We start from the raw sequence: 22,693 nt of genomic DNA, 5'->3' as shown, positions 1-22,693 counted from the left end.
TATGTTGACTCACACCGTGATCCCTAGTACTGCACAACAACCACAGTGTGTCATGATTCTGTAACCCTTGATTCAAACTGCCTTCTTATTTTTATTCAAGTGCCATGTTTTTTATCTTTCAATCTGTATTATTTCTGGTCATTGTTCCTTATCTGCATTGTTTTCTACATTATTCATGGCTTTTTTTTCATGAATGAGATTTTGACAGATAAAGTGGGTGGAAAAAACACTTCTGAAGGCTAAACACAGATGTATATGCAATGAGGGAAACGAACATGTCAGGTTTGCGTGCGACCATGCAGGAAACATCTGTGTGAAGGCTTTGCGTGCAGTTATGTGTCATATATGAATAACACAGACCTTAACTGTTAGTTGTCACAGTAAAATGAACTGAGCACAAGCAGAAGTCAGGAGGCATTAACATGCGTCATTTCTAAATCAGGTACTGTGAGTAATGTTGTTTTGTTCTCCATTTCACTGTAAAGGTATCACTTAAATGTCACACTCTCTTATTTCTCTCACAGATGACTGTGTTCTCTTTTGCCAGTAAGAACAGAAAAATATCTGCAATGTGGGGCAATTTTAGTGATTTTGACATATTCTCTAGAGACCACAAGACATTGTAAAGTCAGCCCTATTTTTAGTATCAGATATCAACAGCCCAGTGTGTAGGATTTAGCGGGATATATTGGCAAAAATTGAATATAATATAATAAGTATCAGTGTGTTCTTTTCTGTTTATGAAAAAAATCAAAAAACAATCACTGTATTTTCGTTACCTCCGAATGAGCAGTTTACATCAGCATAGGTAGCAGGTCCTCCTAAACGGAGATTGCCATGTTGCACTGCCATGTTTCTAAAGGTAGGCCAGAACAGACGAGTCAAACACTGGTTCTGGATAGGTCCATTCACATTTTGAATCAGCCACCAGCCACCTCCATCTAGATCAGAAAAAAGGCATGCATTAAATTATCAGAGAATATACAGTAGGTGAGCATGTATTAGCAGGTTCAGGCAAAACATTGATTTGTAATATGTAATTATTCCAAATTAGTCTGCACTGAGTTTGAAAGAAAGACTGAAAAAGTAAGAGATACATATAAAAAAAGAAGTAATCACCATAACAATTTCACCAGCCTCCATGCTGCTTTCTACCCTTTTCCCCCTTTTTTGACTTTCAAATAAATCAAGTAAGGAAAAAATGACCCAAAGATATAATGCTAAAAGGTCGGTCTGTACACCACCTCTAGTCCATCTAGTGCATCAGTGAGTCATCTTTACAGACCATGCTGGAATATGGAATGGGGTTATTTGGAAAACATTAGGGTACAAGAAAATGAAAAGGCAAACGCCATCCAGGGTGCAGTCCAAAAAAAAGTAAATACATTTTTGTGCAAATTTTATTGTTTGTTATGTATAATTTGTTTTTTATTTATGTTGATTTCTCATTATCTCTTGTTCTTGTTTGTTATAAATACAATAAATAAACAAGATTGGCCTTAATACTGAATGTGTTTGGTGCGGCACTGCTGCCACTGTCAAACATCAGTCTCTGAGCCTCATGCAGCTGAACAGCATGTTGCCATCACAGACCAAAAAAGGCTCCCCAGAACCCCAAGCAGCAAAACTACACGTCTGTTTATACCATCATCCGCTGACAACATGCCAACCAACCACTACCAGCTAACAAGTGCCATGCTGCCAACAAGAATTCTGGGAGTCTGTTATTCAGTAAACTGGACAGTAATAAAATTATTTTCAGGCAACTCTAAAGAGACCACATTAATAAAACAATAAATGTAAAGAATGGGGAGATTTGAGTGTGAGTGAGTTTCTGTGTCACGCATACATCAGCTAATGACAAGTACTACAGTATATTATAACAGGAAGGGGGAGAATGTATTTTTCAGGTTTGGTGCCAATAAACACATCTGTTTGAATCTCTTACAGACAAAGACTCACTTTTAAGGCCAGCGTGATTGTTCTATGAGGCTTAGTTGTCTTGAACATGTCATCATGTGAAGGCTTAAGTCCTCTTTAATGAAATGTGTGAATTTCATCATTAAGCTTGCACGTGTGTGTGTAATTTACATCATCTTGGATTATAGCCTCCTGCTGTGTACCTACTGGAGCACCTGTAGTCAGGGCTCAGTGATAATCCATAGAAAAGTGAGTGAGACCTGGGCTGGGAAAAGATCCCATGGCTGTGAAAATGAAAAGATATAATTTGATGTTGAAACATGCTGGTTAGGCAAATTCTTTCTTTTTATTAAATTTCACAGAGATTACAGTTCTGATCTTATTCACTGCTTTACGTTTCCATCTATTCACCAGTGGCAGCTTTGAAGTTGGAGAGAGATTTAAAAGCAAGGCAGGTATAGGCTAACAGGGCCTCTCTAAGCCTGTGACAAAAAGACACTGAGACACTCTCTGTCTCCCCTGATCCACGGGGACTGGGAAAAGTAGGCCAGACTCTGTGTCAGACTGCTGCGAGGATCAAGTTGTTGACTTGTAATCAAAGTTCCTTTTCACACTTTGAATGTCAAGAATCTCACAGAGAGAGAGATAGATTTAAAATATTCCCTGCTCTCTCTCTCTCTCTCTCTCTCTCTCTCTCACACACACACACACACACACACACACACACACACGCACGTAGGTCATATTTTTAGAAAGTGATGCTTTCCAGCTGAACACTGCGTCACACGGTGTCATCCAGAACCGCCCAGACTTTTAATAAATCATCTTTTCTGGTGATGGAAGTTGAACTGTTCACCCGCCTACCCCATCAAACACACACAAACACAGAAACATGAGAGGAAGTAGCACATGAATCTTATAGGAGGCCTAATAAGCACGAGACACTAATATTATAAATGCACTTGAGGTACTACAGATACATGAGTCACTACAGGAGTATTATGGTGATGCAACTGGAGACAAAAGTTCTAATTTTACGATGTCAGCTCCAGTTCCTTAATGTTAGTGGCAAGGAATAATTACAAGAGCATTAAGTGCACATGGATGGAGAGTGTGCTCAGGTTAACCCTTTTAAATCTGAGCAAATTGGCTTGATGTCTTTCAAAACCCCCAGAAGAAGTTTCAAGTTATAAGTTACAAAAAAAATACTTGACTTTTTTTTTAATGGCAAAGAAAAAGGGATTAAAAAAAGGTTCAAAAAACAACAAAAACAAAAACGACTTTTTAATACAAATTTTTTTTTAAAAAGTTCTTTTTTTACAATATTACTGTTATAAAATAAATATAAAATAAAAATTACATTAATATTAAGTTCTAATACTATCTCGGAATTTGTAGGTCTTGCCAAGTAGCTGACTGCCCTTTTAGCCATGTTTTCAAAAGAAATCAAACCAATCTACATATATTTCCAAGGTTTAAATGTATGTGAAAGGTATCTGAAAGGTCTCTGAGCACAGCACTGATGTCAATCTGATGTCAAAGGGTTAAAGGATGCATTTACTTGCTGTGCGCACAGCTCCATAATTCCATAAGAAATTAGCTTGTTCGTGCAACCAAACAAACCCTGCTCGGAGAGACATCATTTCTAAGTGATTAGGCCAATAAACCGAACTCACGCCGTGGGTTAACAAACAGTCACTTGACTAATTTGCAATTAGGACGCTCTTTGTGTGTTGACAAACTGTCAGGCTCCAGCGCGCAGATGACCCTGAGAGAGACAAGAGGCAGCAAAACAGCCAGGAGAAACTGAGGCTCGTCACGTGTTGTTTGTCTCACGGGAGCAGCCCACGATGCCGGCGCGCGCCATGCAAGCGCACACCCAGTCCGGCGGTGCCTGGGATTGGGTGGAGGGAGTGGTGGCTGCGGACGGAGTCACAGGATTGGTAGAGTTCAGCGCCAAACTTGTTGACTCACAGCTGAGCAGCTCCTTTCCATCCTTCACGGCGCGGAGCTGTCCAGGATCAGTGGTGCTGAAATTGCCAGCTGCCGACGTTGGAGTCATTTATCCCGGTTTGATCGCTCCTACCGAGCCTTTCGAAAGTTACATGCGCTTTGGTTTCACTTGACGGATATTTATCCACCGCTCTATCTAAGAGCGCATCTAAGCCTTCAACTTTTCATCCGATCAAATAGAGAACTCTCGGACGCGCAGCCATGGCTTTCATGGTAAAACACATGGTTGGAGGACAGCTGAAGAACCTGACAGGCGGACTGACGGAGGAGAAAGATGAAGGGGAGAAATCAGAAGCCGCCGCGCAGGGGATGACACAAGAAGAATTTGAACAGTATCAGCAACAGTTAGAGGAGGAAAAGTAAGGCACTGATTTGAAGCTTGTGATTGTGAAGTTGTAAAGAAAAAGCCTACAGTGTGTGCCGTGGCATATTTAAACAGCGTCTATTTGTGTGTGTAAATAGCAGAGCGCTCCCAGTGCGCCGCGCGCTTTTTTACGCATCAATGCAATAACAGGAGCGCTCCACACACAGCTGCTCCTCTCGCCCAGGGAGCTCTCTGTCTCTTCGGAAAATTGTGTAGCGCCGTTTTTTAATTTGGGATTCCTGGAATTGTTCTGCCACTGAAATGTCTACAGGGATTCGTGCCTCGGGCGAAACATGTTCCTATTTCTGTGCGCGTGCGGCTGAATAATGAATCATTGTGGTAAATAAAGTGGGTAAAGTAAAGCCTCTGTTTGGATATGATCAGAGGGAAAACAAATATAATATTAATTAATTTGGACTTTAATCACTTATTTATAAGTTATCAATGAAGATGGCTACTATTTCTGTACATTATACAAATATATTGCAGCCTAAAAAAAGTGGATAGAATACATTTGGAATGGCATGCCCTCTATTTTATCTCCAATTTTGCTTTATTTGTATTTTCATATGTATTTGCATTTGTGATTTCAGCTGTGGACCTTTTAATTTTACTGCTATGTTTGCTTTTTGTGTTTCACCTTCAAAAGTGAATTCTTTACATGTTAATGTTTCCTAATTTCCATATATGTTAAGGTGTTTGTCTCCTGAGAGCACTGGGGGACAACAGAAGGTAACAACAAGGTTGTTTGCCAAACAGAGTTCATCCAGTGCACAGCAACTCACTATTGATTAGTGTGACGCTTCCTATAGAGCAGGACTCCACATCACATATCAGATGTTCACCGCACTGGTCATAGAATAAGTTACCATAAATAAATAATGTGGGATAAAGAATTAATAGAGCAGTTTTACAGAAAACAATGGTAGATTGTGATTATGTATGCTCTTTCAGCTGGTAGTGATTGCAGGCATTGTAATGATATTTAATAACACATTTGATGAACACTTAATGCAAAGTGCCTCATGCCTACCATGTGCAAGCATTTTAAGCATGAGTGGGAAGCGAATTCCTATAAGTGTGGCAGTATTAACACTCTGCTTGGCCCAATGAGACTTACAGGAGGCAGGGTGAGATGCTTAACGCTCTGCCGTCATAATGTGACCTTCAGTGGAAGTGAGTTATTAGTCAGAGGTGCTAAACATGAGCATAGATCACCGAGAGGCCCATACTGCTCAGATTGAAGCAGAATAAGGTTGGGGGGGTTGCTCACACTGGCATGTCACATGTAGACATTTTATCACCCTCAGCACCCCGGCCACAGTGACAACCCTGGTCATCCGATGCCCTTGAGAAGGGACAACACAAAGCTCTGCTCATTGGCTGTAAGTGAACGCCGTATGGGCCCATGTGCCATTCTGCGTTTGGCCCACTCATGTTTATCCAAAGTGAACCCAGGCTCACATGGATGGCACCATGAATGCCGCGTCTCCAGATAAAATGTCCTTCCCCTGACACATTGGGTACAAACACTTTGTAAACCATGCCTGTGGTCCTCCAGTGTCCCCTCGCCTTTAGATGATGCTACTGATTTGATCCTTCTGGGCATGCAGTGCAGCCTCTACCACTTCAGCTCTGAAGAATCCCATTTATAGTGTTTATCTTATTGTAAGCATCTACTGTATTTTACTGACGAATAAATTTTGGTCTTCTGTCACTGTATTCATGCCATATTTGGCTTCAGGCCATACAAGCAAGTTTGTTAAGCATAATGCCATGATTCACTCATGATCTTTCAGCAAATTTAGCAGTTTATGAGGGGCAATTATGAACTACAGTGAAGCCCTAAATATGCCAGCGATGTTGAGTGGAGAGAGCATTGCCAGCAGCCTGTTGTCTGCCCTCTGCTGGAGGCATCACACATTGTAGCCTGGGTTGTTTACGAGAGTGAGTTTTTAAAAGGCACATGACAACAAGTGAACAGATAAATATGGGCCTCCCAACATTTTGTTTCTCCAAGACAGATGTGTTGAAATTAGGAAACACCTAAATACATCCCATGGCAATTATAAAGATGGTTGGAGAGTCATCTTTCATTTCTTAGATGGTTTGGCTTAAACCTAAATTTTTCTTGAACGCTTCATAGCTAAAGCAAGGCAATAAGGAGGCATGGAAACAGTGCCGGACTTAGCACATTTGCCATCCTGGACAAGAGTGCCCCCAGAAAAGGGGGGAAAAGGATTATCTATATGTATGTATTGTGTTCACAACAAGAAAAAACGAGATCGAATGAGAACTGAACATAAATAAACAAGTAAAGCCTAATTTCCACTGCTAAAAAATTGCTAACAAATCTGGCTTTTTAATGCAACATGAAAGTGTGAAAGTGTAACATCACACACGGGTGAAATGACTTAGACTTTATATGGAGAGCAGCCCCGGTTGATCAAGAAAGTAGCATCCAGGAGAATGAGACTGGCCGGTCATTGCCTGAGACATCTCTTCCAGTCAGCAAAAGGGCTAATTTGAGGATAAAAGAATGATGATAAAATGACTGCAGAAGTCACGGGTATTTATCGCCTCCGGCTCAGATTGGCATTGACTGAAACACAACAACAGCTTGAACACACTAATTTCACCTCCTTAACCATCAAGATGCAATGACACAGCATCTCTAATTACTGTCTGTCTCCTCCTAAGAAACGCTCAAACATCGATCCAAATTAGTATTCACCGAGTTTGAAAGAGAGACTGAATAAGTAACAGATACAGTATATGTAAAGAGAAGTAACCACCATAAAGGTTTCACAGACCTCTGTCAATGCTGCTCTCTGTTGTTTACCTGTTCTCCAGCCAGTCCGTAACGTTGGACAGACACAAAAACAACCCCCACACACACATGTTCGTCTGCTGCAGAGCAGCGTACACACCTCTGCTCCTGGCACACGGAAAACAGTCTATAGCCTATTTTTAGCAGGTTTGAAAAAACCCGTGTGCACACACTAATTTTGGTGGGAAAGGGATATGAGCTAACAAATAGTAAATAAAAGTGGCAAATTTTATCTTCTTATTTTTTCCTTCTTGTCACACTGTGGTGCATTACATAATTTTCTCTTTTTTTGTCAAATATAAAGAAGCTATGTGGATCTAAAATTGTATCTGCCATTAAGCATTTTTTTTCTCCTTTCTTACAGACAAGAACGAGAAGCCAGTTTTGCCCAGAAGAAAGCTGAAAGAGCCACGGTCAGAAGTCACTTCCGTGACAAGTACAGACTACCAAAGGTAAACTCATGAAGCCATGCTTGTGAAAAATGAAGTTAAGACAATGCATTTTTGGATTGAAGGGCTGACCATGCCATGACAAACATAAAATGTCCCCGACACAATCACTGCCTCTAAATTCCACACATTTTTGCAGCCAGGCACTATGTGGAGTATAAAACCTTTTGTTCTATACATGCTGTCCCTCTGTCTCCTGACCTGTTGGGTATCCACCTCAGAACGAGATAGATGAGACCCAGATCCAGCAGGCGGGGGAGGATGTGGTGTTGCCCACAGAGCTGGCCAAGATGATCGCTGAGGACAACCAGGAGGAAACACACAAGCAGTCGGTTCTTGGCCAGCTGTCCAATATCCAGAATGTGGACATCGACCAGCTGAAAGACAAAGCCCAGGCCACGCTGGAAGACCTCAAAAAGCAGACGGAGAATTGCAGTCTCATGTGATCTGGCCAGGTTCCGGAAGATTAGAGTTTTACTTGTGCAAATATTTTTCAAAGGCAGAGCTGCTCTGGAGGTAGACATATTGCTTTAGTGGAATGTCAGTTGACAGAGCCACATAATAAAAGTTTTTCTAGCTGTGCAAAGTTAGGCAGAGGCCCTTCAGAAAAGAAAGTAGCTGATGTTATGAAATCTGTGGCTCCTCTTACTAACTGGAATAAAAGAATTCGAGTCATAGCGTCATCAACATGAGTTCGTTTTGGTAGCTCTTCAGATATCCTAAAAGTCATGAATGTCATCTAGATTTTTTATTAAAATTAGCTCATTTACACTCTGAAAAACTTATTTGGCTCCTCCCAAAGATTTAACCGGTAAGATCATTTCTGCCTTTAGAGCAACTTCTCCTCTGAGAAATATTCATCTATTATATCCTTTATTCCCCTCATTTCCTGTAACCTCCCTCTCTCTCTCTGTACCTCACATGACCAGTGGTAACACAATAAGATTAAGCAGCAGATGTTTCAGCTGTGTGTGCAAGTTTTCATTGCTTCCAAACGCATAGTGGATGACTTCACTGATGAACATGTGCACCTTCAACAAGTGAGTATCACTGAGCAGGGGCGTAGTCGAAGGGGAAAAGTGGGACTATAAACCCAGGGCTCCAATAGGAGTGGGACCCCAAGAGGCTTGATTTGTTTGCATTTTTTTTTTTTTTAAGTAATTAGTGCCAAAACTAAATTAAAATTGACTGACTGAACTTCGTATAAAAAATAGTGGAAGCTCACTGAGGCCCACCTCACCCCTTGAAAGCACAAAATGATTTAGTCCACCCCTAAACTGGGATTCGTCTCTAAATGCACTAAAAGCATCCACTGTCATGTCTTTTGCCACAATAGGAAAATCGCAGTTACAAAAAAAGGAAAGGGAAAGAAATCAAAATGACAAAGTGTGTGAGCGAGACATGAGCCCTTTTTACACAAAGCTTGCTCTATAGAGCCTTTACAAAGTCCCTTCCTTATGCCTCCTTTGCATTTTTTACACAGAACCAAACAACAGCGGCATCATCCTGTTCCAGTGTGTCATTTTAGAAAGCATGGCAGCATCACAGAAGCAAAAGATGCATGATGTTTAACACAACAGCGTCAACATCTAGTGTGACGTGACATATGCAGTGGCACCGTTTTAAAAACAATAACAATGGTACTAACATGGCGCGCACAATCATTTACGTCTCTGTTATATGGTGGCTAATATTGCTTTGAGGGTAAGGAGCCTATGAATTTCATTGTTTTCCCAATTTGCAGACATCTACAGCCACTGTTCTTATTCTTTGTGTTAGCGGCTAACTGCTTTTTGAATCTTCCGCAGAGGAAAGTACGCATACTACGTTGCCAAAGCATCACACTCATCCTGCTGGCTTTCGCTGTTGTATGAACAACATTTTGGCACTATTACTACCTCCTGTGGCAGCTCGAAGGCAAGACAACTTTGTCCTCCCATTCCACGATCATACATTTTATACTGAATGTCAAGGTGGCATAATGGTGGCATACATCTCTCCCTGGAACAGGCAGTGTAAAAGTGGCTATGGATTTAGATAGGAAGGGTGGGGGGCCTACGGAGACTGCATAGGCCCGAGAATTTGGTGCTACGCCCCTGTCACTGAGATCCGCTGCTTGGTGGAAATGAAAAAAAAACTTGCACAAGGCTGACACTGGCTTGCGTGAGGAGGCCATATGTGTGTTATACTGAATTTGAACTGGGCAATATTAATTAAAAGCAACAAATGAGGCAGATTTTTGTTATAAGTAGCTTACTAACATTGGCCCCCTGGTGCCCTGATGAAAGCTCCCAGTGAGCTGCATTAATCTTAGTTGAATCTCTGACATATCATTAGAAAGGTTTTCTTTCTTTTAGCTTTTTTCGTACTTCAGCGTGCCTTGGACGTCCGTACAAGGTTGTCTTCTCTCCAACATCTGTAAGCTACTTTTTACGAAGACGGGCCTTTGTCTTTTATTTGTTTGTTTTTTCTGCAGGAGACTACTTACTTCGAGTTTTATTAAAAGCAACAAATACTACGTGAGGAGGCAGAATTTATGTATTAGATTCGCTGCATTTTGTATGTTGTAAGAATTCAGTGTAAAAGTGTGCAAAACAACTCCCTAATTTAACCTAGCATCAACTACAAAGGGAGCAAATCTGTGTTTGTGCTGCATCAAGAGGTTAAAAATTCGCTCAGATGAGAGAAATGTAAATGCTTTAGAAGTCATATGCCAAAGCCTTTGTTGATGACCAACATAAAGGAAATGGCACAAACATGTCAAACTGTGTAACTGTGGTGTGCGTATAGATCTGCATATTTATGTTGTGTAAGACGTAAATGTATCCGCTGTTTGCCTATACTGTCAATGGCGGGTCGCTCTGTTTTCATCAACTCATTGGGTCTCGCGGTATCATCACATGACCTTTGACCTGTCCTACATTTCATTGACCCCAGTGGTGCTGTCTTGTGCTGGTGGATTCGTGTTGTTCAGCTGATGTGATACGTCAAATGGTGTCTTTGTAAAAAAAAATGGAAAAAAAAATTCGTCTTGTGGCTGAGAGTGCTGGTCGTAGACAACACACAGTCACTGTGGGCTTTGCTGCGTAACTCAGTATGTGTGTATGTGTACGTAAGTGAGGGCGTGGGTGGTTAAAGAGGGGATGTTGATGTTTTATTACATCCATATATGCTACATTTTGCCAGTGTTTGATTTTATGTAGCAGTGATTTTGAAGGTGACGTCCGCTTTGATCTCATATCCGTCCCCAATTTTATTTGATTATAAACATTTGCATTTTTAGAGTGCACATTTTATTTTGAAGAAAATATGGGCAGAAAGTTACTGAGTGTATGCTCTAAAATGAATGCTAGTTTCCTTGCTGTAGGTGCCACACTACTGCTGAATGAAAACTGAGGCCGTCGTTGTCATGTGATAGATAAGAAGTATATTTGTAAGATTTCAGTAACACAAAGCAGAGGAAAAGTTGCAATAAGTCCTTTTATAATAGAGTATAATAGAATATGCCATGTTTGGTCATGAGATAATATAAACAGGTGGAACAGAAGCCATAAAGAAAACAGTTTGCTTTGTATGAGTGTGTGTGACTTGAAATAATTATTAATTATCTCAATAATAATGATATACAAATGTATTTTTTTTTTGTGTTGTCATCCTGTGGAACAGATTTTTTTTTAAGGAAATGGCTGCCATGACACGCAGTTTCTTCTTGTTCTTTGGCTGTTACTTTGTCTGACAGTATCTCTATTATTCTGTCTCCTAAAGTAATTAAGTGCTTTTTTTGTTTTAATTGCAATAAATTGATTTTTAGGATAATTACCTTCTTTTCTGTTTTGTTTTGATTTTTGCACAGGGCTGCTGCTGTTTGTATGTCTTACATTTGCAGTAACCAGAACACCAGGTGGACAAACACATATATTCACAACTCATGGATAGATTACTGAACGTGCCTGGTGGGCAGAGGCCCAGGGGTCCAAAATGTCAGGGAGGGACCTGGCCTTCACTTTCAAAATGCCACTTAAATCCACGAGACACAAAGAGATGCAAAGGAAAAACTCAGAAAACTTAACACTTAACATCAGTAAATAAAGTTGGAAAATAAAATAAAAATACATATAGCAAAGGGCTTCAGTCTTTTAAGTCATTATGTGAAAATAATGAAGTAAATTAAAAATATATCAAGGGATTTAGTATTTAAAAATAAATACACTTATATGGAAATGGGCTGGGTTGCTTTGTATGACAGATAAATTTAAAGCAAACTAATTATTGTGTCTGTAGTGTAGTTTATGGGACCTAATGATGTCCGCCAGAGGGAGCAATTACAACAGAAACTAGGTTAAACTGGCTTGAACTATTTTGTTTTGATTTGTTTGAGCAACAAAAGCAGATTTAGTATTTCTTCACCACACTGTCATTCCTGGCAATGTTGAATTGAATCACTTCTAAACAATTAACACGTGACTATATAATATATGTGTATGTGTGTGTGTGTGTGTGTGTGTGTGTGTGTGTGTGTATGTGTGTGTGTGTGTGTGTGTGTGTGTGTGTGACAAATTGTATGTAAAACTCAATATCAATTAATATGACTCTGCGTTGCTATCGCTGTCTGTAGTTCCTAACAATGTCCATCAGATGACGCCATTATAACCATGTAGCATAAAAAAGAAGAATGATTGGGTATTTAAAATAATGCATTGAAATAATCTAATAATAAATTAAAAGACAGGAATTTTGTATAGAAAATTACAAAGGCAGAAAATTAATATAATAAACTCTTAACATGATAAAATGAATAACACAATATTTAAAATATAATATTTTTCAAACTGACTGTGTTTAGGCAACAAAAGTAAAATAAAGGGCTTTAGTATTTCTTCACTTTTATTCCTGGCTATGTGAAACTGAATTAAACAATTATAACAATTAACACATGAGATATTACATTTTTTAAAACTCAATATCAGTGAATATAGCTGGCAAACCCCCCCACAAATAAATATTGTTGAAGGTTTGAGTTTGAGTAGGAGGTTTTTCTGTGTAAGCCCCGACCCTTGCAAAGATTTGATTGATGGGGGCCGTGTTTCTTAGACTAGTCTTGCTTTTTCTATAATAGAGATGTGTATCTCAGTCCCACGAGGCTGTGTTGCAAATTTAGGGTTGATGTCCAGCTGGCATCAGACATCAGTATGATGTCAGAGAGGCGTTGGGCTGAGAGATGTTAATTTTTGGTTGGATTGAAAATTGGGTTGACAATATTTTATTTTTTATTTTTTCTAACGTTAGAATATCACATTGTGTCAACGTTAACATTCTGAAATTTTGCAGACCTAGAGTTTTGTTCTCCAAAAAACATGACTAAATGTTGTTTAGTTGTTTAGACGTTGGTATGAGATGTTTGGAAGACATTGTTTTTTAGACAGCTGATATCACAACATAGATTGAAGCAAATTTCACTTCTAACGTTGCTGGTGGCCAGCTTCGTTGAGTCAAAATCAAAAATTAAAAAAGTAAATTCATTTAACTGTTTTCAAAATAATGCATTCATTCATTGTCCGTAACCGCTTGTCCTCGCAAGGGTCGCGGGGGGGCTGGAGCCAATCCCAGCTGTCATTGGGCGGAAGGCGGGGTACACCCTATCGCAGGGCTGACACATATAGACAGACAACCTTTCACGTTCACAGTCACACCTAAGGGCAATTTAGAGTCACCAATCAACCTGAGCTGCATGTCTTTGGAATGTGGGAGGAAGCCGGAGACCCCGGAGAGAACCCACGCAGGCGAGAACAATCAAACTCAGCACAGAAGGGCCTCCATCCATGGATCAAACCCTGTTCCAACCCGGGTTTGAACCAGGGACCCTCTTGCTGTACGGTAACAGTGCTAACCACGACACCACCGTGCCGCCCCAACATAATGAAATCCACTGCAGCCATTCTAGGTGTTAAATTCTAACACCTGGTAAAATCTGGCTTTTAAATGCAATAAGAATAGAAATTGTACAATCGACATCCACACGCGGGCCAAATCACTCTGCAGTACTCTTCGGCTCTGATCTGCATTGATGTGAACACAACACCCTGGTGAACACGCTAATTTCAGCTCCTTAACCAGTGAGATGCAATGAACCACTAATTACCGTCTGTAAGAAGCGCTAAAACTATCAGTCCAAATTAGTCAGCATAGAGTCTGAAAGGGAGACTGGATAAGTCAGAGATATAAAGAGAAGTTGCACCCTAAAGTTTTTACTGTCAATGCTGCTGTCTACTATTTACCTGTTCTCCAGCCTGTCCGTTACATTGAACGGACTAACTACAACAACCCACTTACACACACACACACACACACACACACACACACACACACACAAATGATTATCTGCTGCAGAGCCATGTGCACAGCTCTGCTCTCCTGGCAATGGGAAAGCAGTCTATGGCCTATTTTAGCGGTTTGCAGTGTTTAGAACATCTGTGTGCACGGGTTAATTTTAGTGGAAAGAGGGTATTTTCTAAGCAGCTAAGTCTTTCCAAAATTGCATTTTGAAAGTTAGTTGCAGCGTCACCATGTGGCCCATTTGAGTCATATTTCTTAAGACTAATAATAATAATAATAATAACAATAATAATAATAATACCAAAACAACACAAACTCCCTTTATTGCATGAACCCTAAAAATCAAGTTAGTTACCATGTGAATGGCAGAAAAGCCTGGGCTGTTGGTAGTTCTCAAGTGTGGTGTGAAAGGGGATAGCTGTAAAATATATTGACGCTGAAACCCTCTCTATTGATAGGCCGCAGTGCGTGGACAATCTTCAGCCTGGAAAGACATTGGGCCACTGCATGGCCAATCTGACACAATTGGGGTGAAACGGTCCAGAAAATACTATTCTCTCCCATTCTCCTCTATCAATCGGGGCTTTAAAACTCTGCAGAATGAGAGGCAGGACGGGGAGTGGGGGGAAAGAGCGACAATTAGCGAGAAGCTTTGAGTGCAAAGTCTCAACAGCGAGCCAGTTATCACAGAGGTTTCCCCCTGCTCTGTTTGCGGCTAAAAAGGAACAGATTTGTTTTTCCGCGCTGAAAATTGGAGCAGTGAAGTTGCAGATGTGAGCTTCTTGCAAAGGAATGCGTTTTGCAAGCCTCCCCCCGGCTCCCCCCTTTAACTTGTGTTTTGCTACAAGGGGAGAAGGGACCACACAGAACCTGGGTTTCATGCAAGGAAAATCATAAACATTTTTATCTCGTCATGTAGTGAAAGGATTTGTGCGCAGAGCTGTGCTGCTGTAGGCCTGGAAATGGGTCCCACGGCTGACTCCTCAATGAAGACCAATCGGTGGCCAGGATTGTAAATGAGAGAGAAGGGGAGAGAGAGAGAGAGAGAGAGAGGCGGGGGGGGGGACTTTTCTTTCTTTTTTTCGACAGAAGGAGGGGTGTTGTGGGGAAATGCTCGGCGGACCGTGAAGCGTAACAGCAAGAAGAGGGACAAAGACGCGCATAGCGGGACAAAATGCGACAGACAGAAACCTCTTCCAACTAAAAAAAAACACAACAACATCGGAATGCGCGGATGGATGTTAAAAGTGGTCGAGCTGGAAAGAGAAGTCGAAACCAAGAATGGCAAGAAAGATGATTTCAAGTGTACAAACTGAGTTGTGGACAATGACTGTGGTTAGAGTGCGCGTTAACTTTGGATAGCCCCGCGGCGCGTTTCACAGAGCTGCACCGGTGGCACGGAGCAGGCACAGGCTCCACTCAGGAGTGTGATTCCCCACTTTTGAACGGACATGCTTCCCGGAATGACTGTTTCTGCGCTGTTTCTCTTTTTTGCAGCCACGCGTGGTGATTTCCCCGAGTCAGATCCTATTGGAGAACTCAGCAGGAGGAGGCAAACTTAACATGTGTACAAGTTTTCGTGGATAATTTATAAAAAGGACTATTTTCTTCGACCACGTTGGTGACAAACTTTATATGGAATACTTCTGAACTCAGATATATTGTCCTGATCCTAATGTGCTGGTTAGGAAAGTGCACGTCACCGAACTAGAACTCCATCCAAGCATGAAATGTTGGTGCAGCGCCCTGGCACTTCTCCCATGGGTGCTGGTGGCCTTAGATGCCCAGCTAATCTGCTGGCAGGCGCTCCTCCGGTGCCACGAGGAGCCCGAGTGCGACCTTGCGTACAGTCAGTACATGGCAGCTTGTGAGGGTAACATTAGGGGGACGAGGAGGCAGTGTCCGAGCCACTGCATCAACGCGCTCATCAGGCTGAATCACACCCGTAGCGGGCCGGACCTGGAGACCTGCGACTGCGCACAGGACTTGGAGTGCCTCAGCGCCAAGCGAGCCATAGAACCGTGCCTCCCCCGCAGACACCCGAGCGATGCCGGGGGGATCGGGTGCATGGAGGCCCGGCAGCGCTGCGAGGAAGACATCAACTGCCACACCTCCCTCACGGCCTACTTGTCATACTGCGGGCAGCTGTTCAATGGCAGGAAGTGCTCCTCCAAGTGTAAAGCCACCATTCAGCAGATGCTGTTCATCCCGAATGGCATGCTGCTGAACCGCTGCGTTTGTGATGGGGTGGAGAGGCCTTTCTGTGAAGTGGTGAAGGAGAACATGAGCAAACTGTGCTCTATAGGAGACCACATTGTTATATCAGACCAGCCTGATGTGGATGACATCTATGAGGATGAAGACTATGATCCTAAAAACGACAGAGAGGAGGTTTATACTGATCATTCCTCTGCTCCACAGAGGCTGTCCAGTTGCATGCTGCTCCTGTGTCTTCCTCTGGCATGGATATTGTGCTGAGACAATGTGTACTTGAAAATTTGTTGGATTAATAGATGACAGTGTGTCCAGCAGGAAATCAGCGGCTTGATCAGTGGGCCGGCTTGCTGGCGCAGGACTCAGACCAGGTCTGCTGGATAAGGGAAGCTATTTTTCACCCCCCCCTCCCTGTCATTCCATTTCAGTTGCAGGGCAACAGTAGTGATTTGTGTTTTCTTTCCACAAACCATGCATTTTGCATAGTAATTCTTCTTTGAGCACATCTCACTCAGGAAAACTGCTTTTTTAAATTTGTGATTGAAATCTTCACATAGATGCCCTATAAGTGAACTACTCACTTATTGCAAAGTTGAAACCTGTTGCCAAAAATGGCAAAAAAATACTTTGAGGTGATAGTGCGAGGAAGTGACCCACACCAGACTTTGTTGCGAAGCATTGCCAAGTTGAGTGCCTTTAAACAGCTCCTGTTTGTTTGGTTTCAATGGTACTTGGAGTGTGGCTTTATTAAGACCTTAGACAAACATTGGACCCATCCAGTCTCTGTTTGCTCTGCTCTCCATTTCAGGGGCCTCTGCATTGTTGCAGCAACCACACTTCAAATATTTGTGGGAATAGTCAAAAGGACAGGCGAGGGTGTGGGATCAAGCACTGAAATTAACTGAAGCGCCTGTCCAGCACTCTGCCTGGAGCCCCTCCCCCCATGCGAGATTGTTTTATTGAACTTTTCCTGAGACACCCCCCTACCCCCTCTTCCTCCTCTCCTCTGCCTCCCCCTTTTCACGCCTATAAAAGACCCCCTGTCTTTATTACTACTTTCACACTGAAGCAACAAGCCAGGAAAAGCTGTGTTGACGGTGTGAATAGGTCAACCTATACCTGGAGTTTATCCTCAACACTGCTTGTAATAAGAGATTTAGCTGGTCTGACATGGCGTGGCTTTGTTATATAAGAGTGAATATGATTTTAAACAAGGTCTGTTTCAAATTGAAGTTGAAATTAGCTCATCAAACAGAGAAAGTACATTTTATGCTTACTAAGGATTGCCTGAGTAACAATAGGTCATACTCGCCCTCACAACACAGTAATGAGTGAACGTCACAATGTCACAACAGTGTGTGAACACTAACAACAATGTATTCACACATGAGCAGTAGTCTGGCATGAATGTTCAAACGTGGATTGAATGTATGTTAATTATTTTGTGTCACTGAGTTTGTTAAAGAGAGTGTTGCTAACTGAACAAGAGGTGTATTAGGCTACATTTAGGGTGCTTTTAACATGTCACTACGTGCTTTCTAAAGAAATGCACAAATACAGAGAAAACTCAGACTATTAAAACAAAGAGACTGAGTTCAGTTAAAAAAATCTTTGCCTGTAAATTTTTAGTATTTCAAAACAATCCATCACATTCCTTTTTACAGTCGCTCTGTACGACTACTGGCCAGCTAACAAGTCTAATGTTAATAGAGTTGTTCCGATACTGATATCAGTGTTAGAAATGCCTCCGATGCAGCCCAAAACGCTGGGTCAGGTATCGTAGAAAATGTAAATCTATGCCCCGATCTGATACCATATTTTCTGAACATAGCAGAATGTTCTAGCCGTTTTATGTTTTTTCTTTACATACTTAGTCATTATATCCACATTACTGATGATTACTTATCACAAATCTCATTGTGTAAATATTTTGTAAAAGCACCAATACTGAACACTATAATATTGTCGCAATATCGATATCGAGGTATTTGGTCAAAAACACTGTGATATTTGATTATCTCCATATCGCCCAGCCCTACACAAAATGTCAAATTAAATAAATCTACATCCATACAAGCTTAGTATTTAGGTTTTATTTTGGGGGTTTTTAACACCATGGTATCTGATTGGTACTCCGTATTGGCCAATAGGGTCAGGTTTTGGGATCGGTATTAAGAAGGAAAAAATAGTATCGGAACTTCTCTAAATGTTACTTGTCCCAAGGTCACCTCAAGCCCATCAATTCAACCCAGCAATATTTCAGTCTCGCTTTTTTCATCCACTGTGCCACATTGAGCTGTTAAGCAAAAAGGGAAGGTAAAATCAATGTTTTTGTTAGTACTGATCACTTGTAACAAAGCTGCCAATTTGTGTCTTTGCCACTTGAAATTGTGTCAAAACTAATCCTTTTTTTGTTATGAAGTCTTGAAAAGTGTCACTAAATGTTAAATTATGAAGCAAGATATGATGAATGTGTATATATTTTACAATTATATGCAGTAAAATAAGCCAGTGTCTGCCCACAGTCACTCACACGCATTCAGTACACTATGAACACAAACGTAGCACAGACACAAAACCTGACGTGATTTAGAGTTTGCAGTTTATCATCTCATCTTGTGGGAACATAGCAGTGAACACTTCAGCATCTTCCATGTGGGAGGGTGAGTTTTATAATAAAATGATTATGAGCTAAAGTTGTGTAATGATGTGATTTGTCCACACAGTTAGAAGAGATGAGTTAAAAGATTAGTTGGTTTTTGAAAACCAGTTTTCCTCTGAGTGCTGTAATACCTACCCATATTAGATTTAATTTTAGATGATTTATACATTGCCTTTTTAAGAAACAGCAGGGTTTAAAAGCCAAAAAAACGCAGAGGTTATTGTTAAAAATGTCAATCTCAAGTCAGCCGAGTTAATCCAAAGTAAGCACTACATGTGGCCATGTTTCACTGTCTAATATTAAAGGGATTAGGTCAGTGTAACTGAAACCTGGGAAGGAATTTTAAGTGTCTAGTTGTTGCACAATCCTACCTCAATGAAGCAAAAAGACAAATCACGATTCTACTCACAATTTAGACTCAAGTTGGATTTGAACCTCAATGATTTTGGACAGAGGGACAGGGACTCAGTATCAAATCACAACCCTTGCTAATGACCAAAAGCTCTAGTCAACCAACTGTTTCGAAGCAAGCAGCCATTTGGGGCTTGTTACACACTTACTTTGGTATTTACAAGTCATAAACAAATAGTGAAGAGCCATTTAGCCTTCAGGTGTGAGGTGTACACCTGCTCTGCAAATCTAACTTCAGTCACATCCAAAAAGTACACGAGTGCAGAGGTTAAGAGTAGGAAAATTAACAAACTGAGAGCAAAATGTAAAATGTTTTCTAAGACAAGAGGGAACAGATTCATCAAAGTGTTTTCTGTTCTTCGCAAAAGAAAGAAACTGTCTCTGTGTGCAATGAATTTAATAGGCAGATAGTGATTGGGTCCAGGGCTGCCAGCTTCCCTTGATGAAAAGACATGTTTCTATGAGCCATATTTGTCAGGATGTCCCCGGGACTATGTGACACATGAGATGGGCAATTAGGCTTTTTGTTATTTGAGCTACAGGTGGCAAATTTCAACATCTACATGCCTGCAGAGAACTTCTGCACAGCTTCTCCTGATTTCGTCAACCACAGGAATCCTCCAGTGCTTCCAACCATCTATTGTGTCATAAAAACACTGAGATAGAGAAACAAAGCGGCCTACAGCTACAGAATGGAATGACTCCCTCCAGTTTAGTTAAGATTGTCTTTGGTCCAATCTGTCTTAACCATTGCCATGCATCCTAAAGGCCTACAACATATACCCCCCCTCCTTTCAAACCCCCACCACCGCCGCCACCCTGATTCTGGGAGCAAAATCAAAACAAACATGAGCAGAGCAGCCTTGGGGAGTTTAGTGTGTGGAGGGAACAGGGGGATACAGAGGCAGCACTGTGCTGGAGCCCATTTTCTAAATTATCTTTATTCAACATTTCTCTGAAACAAACCCCCCCCTCCCTCAAACCCCCGCTCTCTCGTCCCTGATCCAAAGTGGGAGTGACCCGGGGATTTAGGAGGCTCTTGTCTCTCATAGGTACAATGTTCCATTCATGATAGCCATCGAGCCATATTGAATGGCTGACCTGCTCTCTGTTTTCAGTGCAGGGGGTGCTGGAGTCAAGGGCACCCAGTTCCTTCAGGTCGGGAACATAGAGACCCCTCTTTATGGGTGACGTTGATGCCAATATGACGTGACCGCTATCCCATTAACAGTATCAACAGAGCCAGAGCCAGAGCCAGAGCCAGAGAGAGAGAGAGAGAGAGAGAGAGAGAGAGAGAGAGAGAGAGAGAGAGAGAGAGAGAGAGAGAGAGAGAGAGGGAGAGAGAGAGAGAGAGAGAGAGAGGGGGGGAGAGAGAGAGAGAGAGAGAGAGAGAGAGAGACTGGAAGGGGAAAGGGCAATAAGTCGTGTTGTTGGAGCTGCAGCAAAATGGAGGCCAATTAAAGCCACAATGTTGTAGGATGTGGTTAGAAAGAGGGGGCTTGGGGGTCGCTTTGGAGGATGAGGGTGATGGGTTAACAATTTCCATCTCTCCCTTTCTGGGTTGCATTACTGTAAGGATTCTGTGCAATTTTGGGGGGCAATATAAATTGGCAGAACTCCCAGAAAGAAGCAACAAAGCAAGCACAAGGGTCAAAATTGCATCCAAAGTTTTCCTGGCAGCAACATGCTCATGTCATGATTAAAGCAGTGAAGCTGAGCCAACACCACGGGCACCGTCAGCCAATTAGAGACCCCTCTGCAGAAAAGCCACAAATGCAGCGCCCTGTGGTTCTCCGTCCCATTGCTGCAGGACTCGGGGCCCTGCTGCTCTCTGTTCTAACAGTACAGTGTGGGAGTGATTTACACCTGGCATGCCAGGTGAATGTGATTAACCAGCTGGTAGGGCAGAAAACAAACATTACTGTGAGTCCTGGGCAGATTTGAAAACCACTTGTTAAACCTCAGGCAACAGCCACACTCTGTCTTTCACTGCTTTTAGGAGAGCTAGATGCAAAGGGGTAAGAATCAAAATCAGAATCAGCTTTTTTTGACCAGGTATGTGCACAAATAAATGGACTTTGACCCTTCTCATATGTTGCTATCTGTGTGCATACACAGAATGGACATACTGTTAAAAACATGGACAACGGGGCGTCTAGCAGCTAAGTTGGTAGAGCAGGCGCCCCATGTACAGAGTGTGGATTTGAGTCCAACCTCGCCCCTGTGCTGCATGTCATCCTTTCTCTCTCCGCCTTTCACGCTACGTCTATCTATATCTAATAAATGCAAAAATTCCCCTAAAAATTATCGATATATTTTTAATTTTTAAAAAATGAAAAAAACAAGGACAACAAAGCTGAACAAGGTAAACCCAAGCACTTCTCTGCAATAAACATTTGACTTCTACAGATATTTATGTAAAGTATGTATGTAGTACATAAAACAGTCTGAAAAAAGGTGTAAAGGTGTAGAATGCAAATGGTGCTGGAATAAATAAAAAGTGATAAACATAAAAGGCTGCTTTACATACATGAGGTAGGTGGATATGGCAGCATTTACATGGGCGGATAATGAGAGAATTGGCCCCAGGTCACAGATATGCAAAAGCCCCACCACTTCTCCTACATAGGACCAAAAATACAGACCTGGTGGTGGTTTTGTGTCTCTGTGGTAATTTTGTGTTTTTGAGGGCATTGTGCATCTCTTTGTGCTAATTTTGTGTCCTTTTGTAAGTCCTTTTGTGTCTCTTAGAGGATATGCCGTGCCTCTCTGTGGCTGTTCTCATTTTTTGTCTCTTTGTGGTTGATTTATGTCTCTGAGGTAATGTTGTTTCTCTTTGAGGTACTTTTGTTTGTTTTATGGTTCTGTGTCAGTGGTTGTTTTTGGCCATTGTTATTTTGTCTCTTTGCAGTTCGTTGTCATCTTTTTGTGGACTGTTTGTCTCTTTGTAGTTGTTTTTTGTCTCTTTGCTGTTTTTCTATAGCTTGTTGGCTGGTACATTGGGCCCCTGGGCCCTTACATGTTTATGGTGTGTATTTAAACTATAGAAATGTCTTATTTAACTGGTAAGGTGGGTGCTTGGTATTATAGGGTAATTTACTGGGATTGTTCCTGACACTGTGGACGGGTGGTAAGTGTACATTATAGTGAGGTCCTGTGGTGATAAGATAATAGTGTGTCTGATTGTTTTGGCATATACTGTTCTCTAACACCAGTTAGACTGAAGCACTTTGGCTAATTTGTGTGAAGGGTATGAAGTGATGTTACCTGTCTGCATCCCGATTCCGCAGGTGTATACGTCCTAGATGGAGGGCAGGCTGGCACCAATGATTTGTTTTCTGCGGCCCTGACTGTCCATTGTGGTCTGCTCTTGACCTGTTTGGTGGCTGATCCAATCCAGACAGTGATGGACATGCAGAAAACAGTCTTTTATTGTATCATCAGCTTCTGGGGCAGGCTGAACTCCCTGAGCTGGCGCTGGCAGAACATCCTCTGTT

At 41.7% G+C, this 22,693-nt stretch overlaps 2 protein-coding genes across 2 annotated transcripts; both read left to right on the top strand.

The window, feature by feature from the left end:
• Positions 1-3,816: 3,816 nt before the first annotated feature.
• On the top strand, positions 3,817-11,400 carry cplx3b (complexin 3b). Its single transcript, XM_042483743.2, has 3 exons — positions 3,817-4,292; positions 7,492-7,579; positions 7,798-11,400. Exons 1-3 carry the CDS (start codon positions 4,135-4,137, stop codon positions 8,020-8,022), a joined length of 471 nt encoding a protein of 156 aa, XP_042339677.1. The 5' UTR covers positions 3,817-4,134; the 3' UTR covers positions 8,023-11,400.
• A 3,044-nt stretch (positions 11,401-14,444) lies between these two features.
• On the top strand, positions 14,445-18,819 carry LOC121941027 (growth arrest-specific protein 1). The gene has a single exon (XM_042483731.2). It carries the CDS (start codon positions 15,635-15,637, stop codon positions 16,385-16,387), a length of 753 nt encoding a protein of 250 aa, XP_042339665.1. The 5' UTR covers positions 14,445-15,634; the 3' UTR covers positions 16,388-18,819.
• The last annotated feature ends 3,874 nt before the right edge of the window (positions 18,820-22,693 follow it).

The sequence above is a fragment of the Plectropomus leopardus genome, chromosome 1 (assembly GCF_026936395.1).
Source record: "Plectropomus leopardus strain MGB_pleo_1.0 chromosome 1, ASM2693639v1, whole genome shotgun sequence".
Lineage (NCBI taxonomy): Eukaryota > Metazoa > Chordata > Actinopteri > Perciformes > Serranidae > Plectropomus > Plectropomus leopardus.
Note: the sequence above shows the minus strand (reverse complement) of the source record. Positions and strands in the feature narration are given on the sequence as shown.

Coding starts and splice junctions, on each gene's coding strand:
- LOC121941027 (XM_042483731.2), top strand. CDS start 15,635: ATGAAATGTTGGTGCAGCGCCCTGGCACTTCTCCCATGGGTGCTGGTG.
- cplx3b (XM_042483743.2), top strand. CDS start 4,135: ATGGCTTTCATGGTAAAACACATGGTTGGAGGACAGCTGAAGAACCTG. Junction 4,293..7,491: donor CAACAGTTAGAGGAGGAAAA/GTAAGGCACTGA, acceptor CCTTTCTTACAG/ACAAGAACGAGAAGCCAGTT. Junction 7,580..7,797: donor ACAAGTACAGACTACCAAAG/GTAAACTCATGA, acceptor TATCCACCTCAG/AACGAGATAGATGAGACCCA.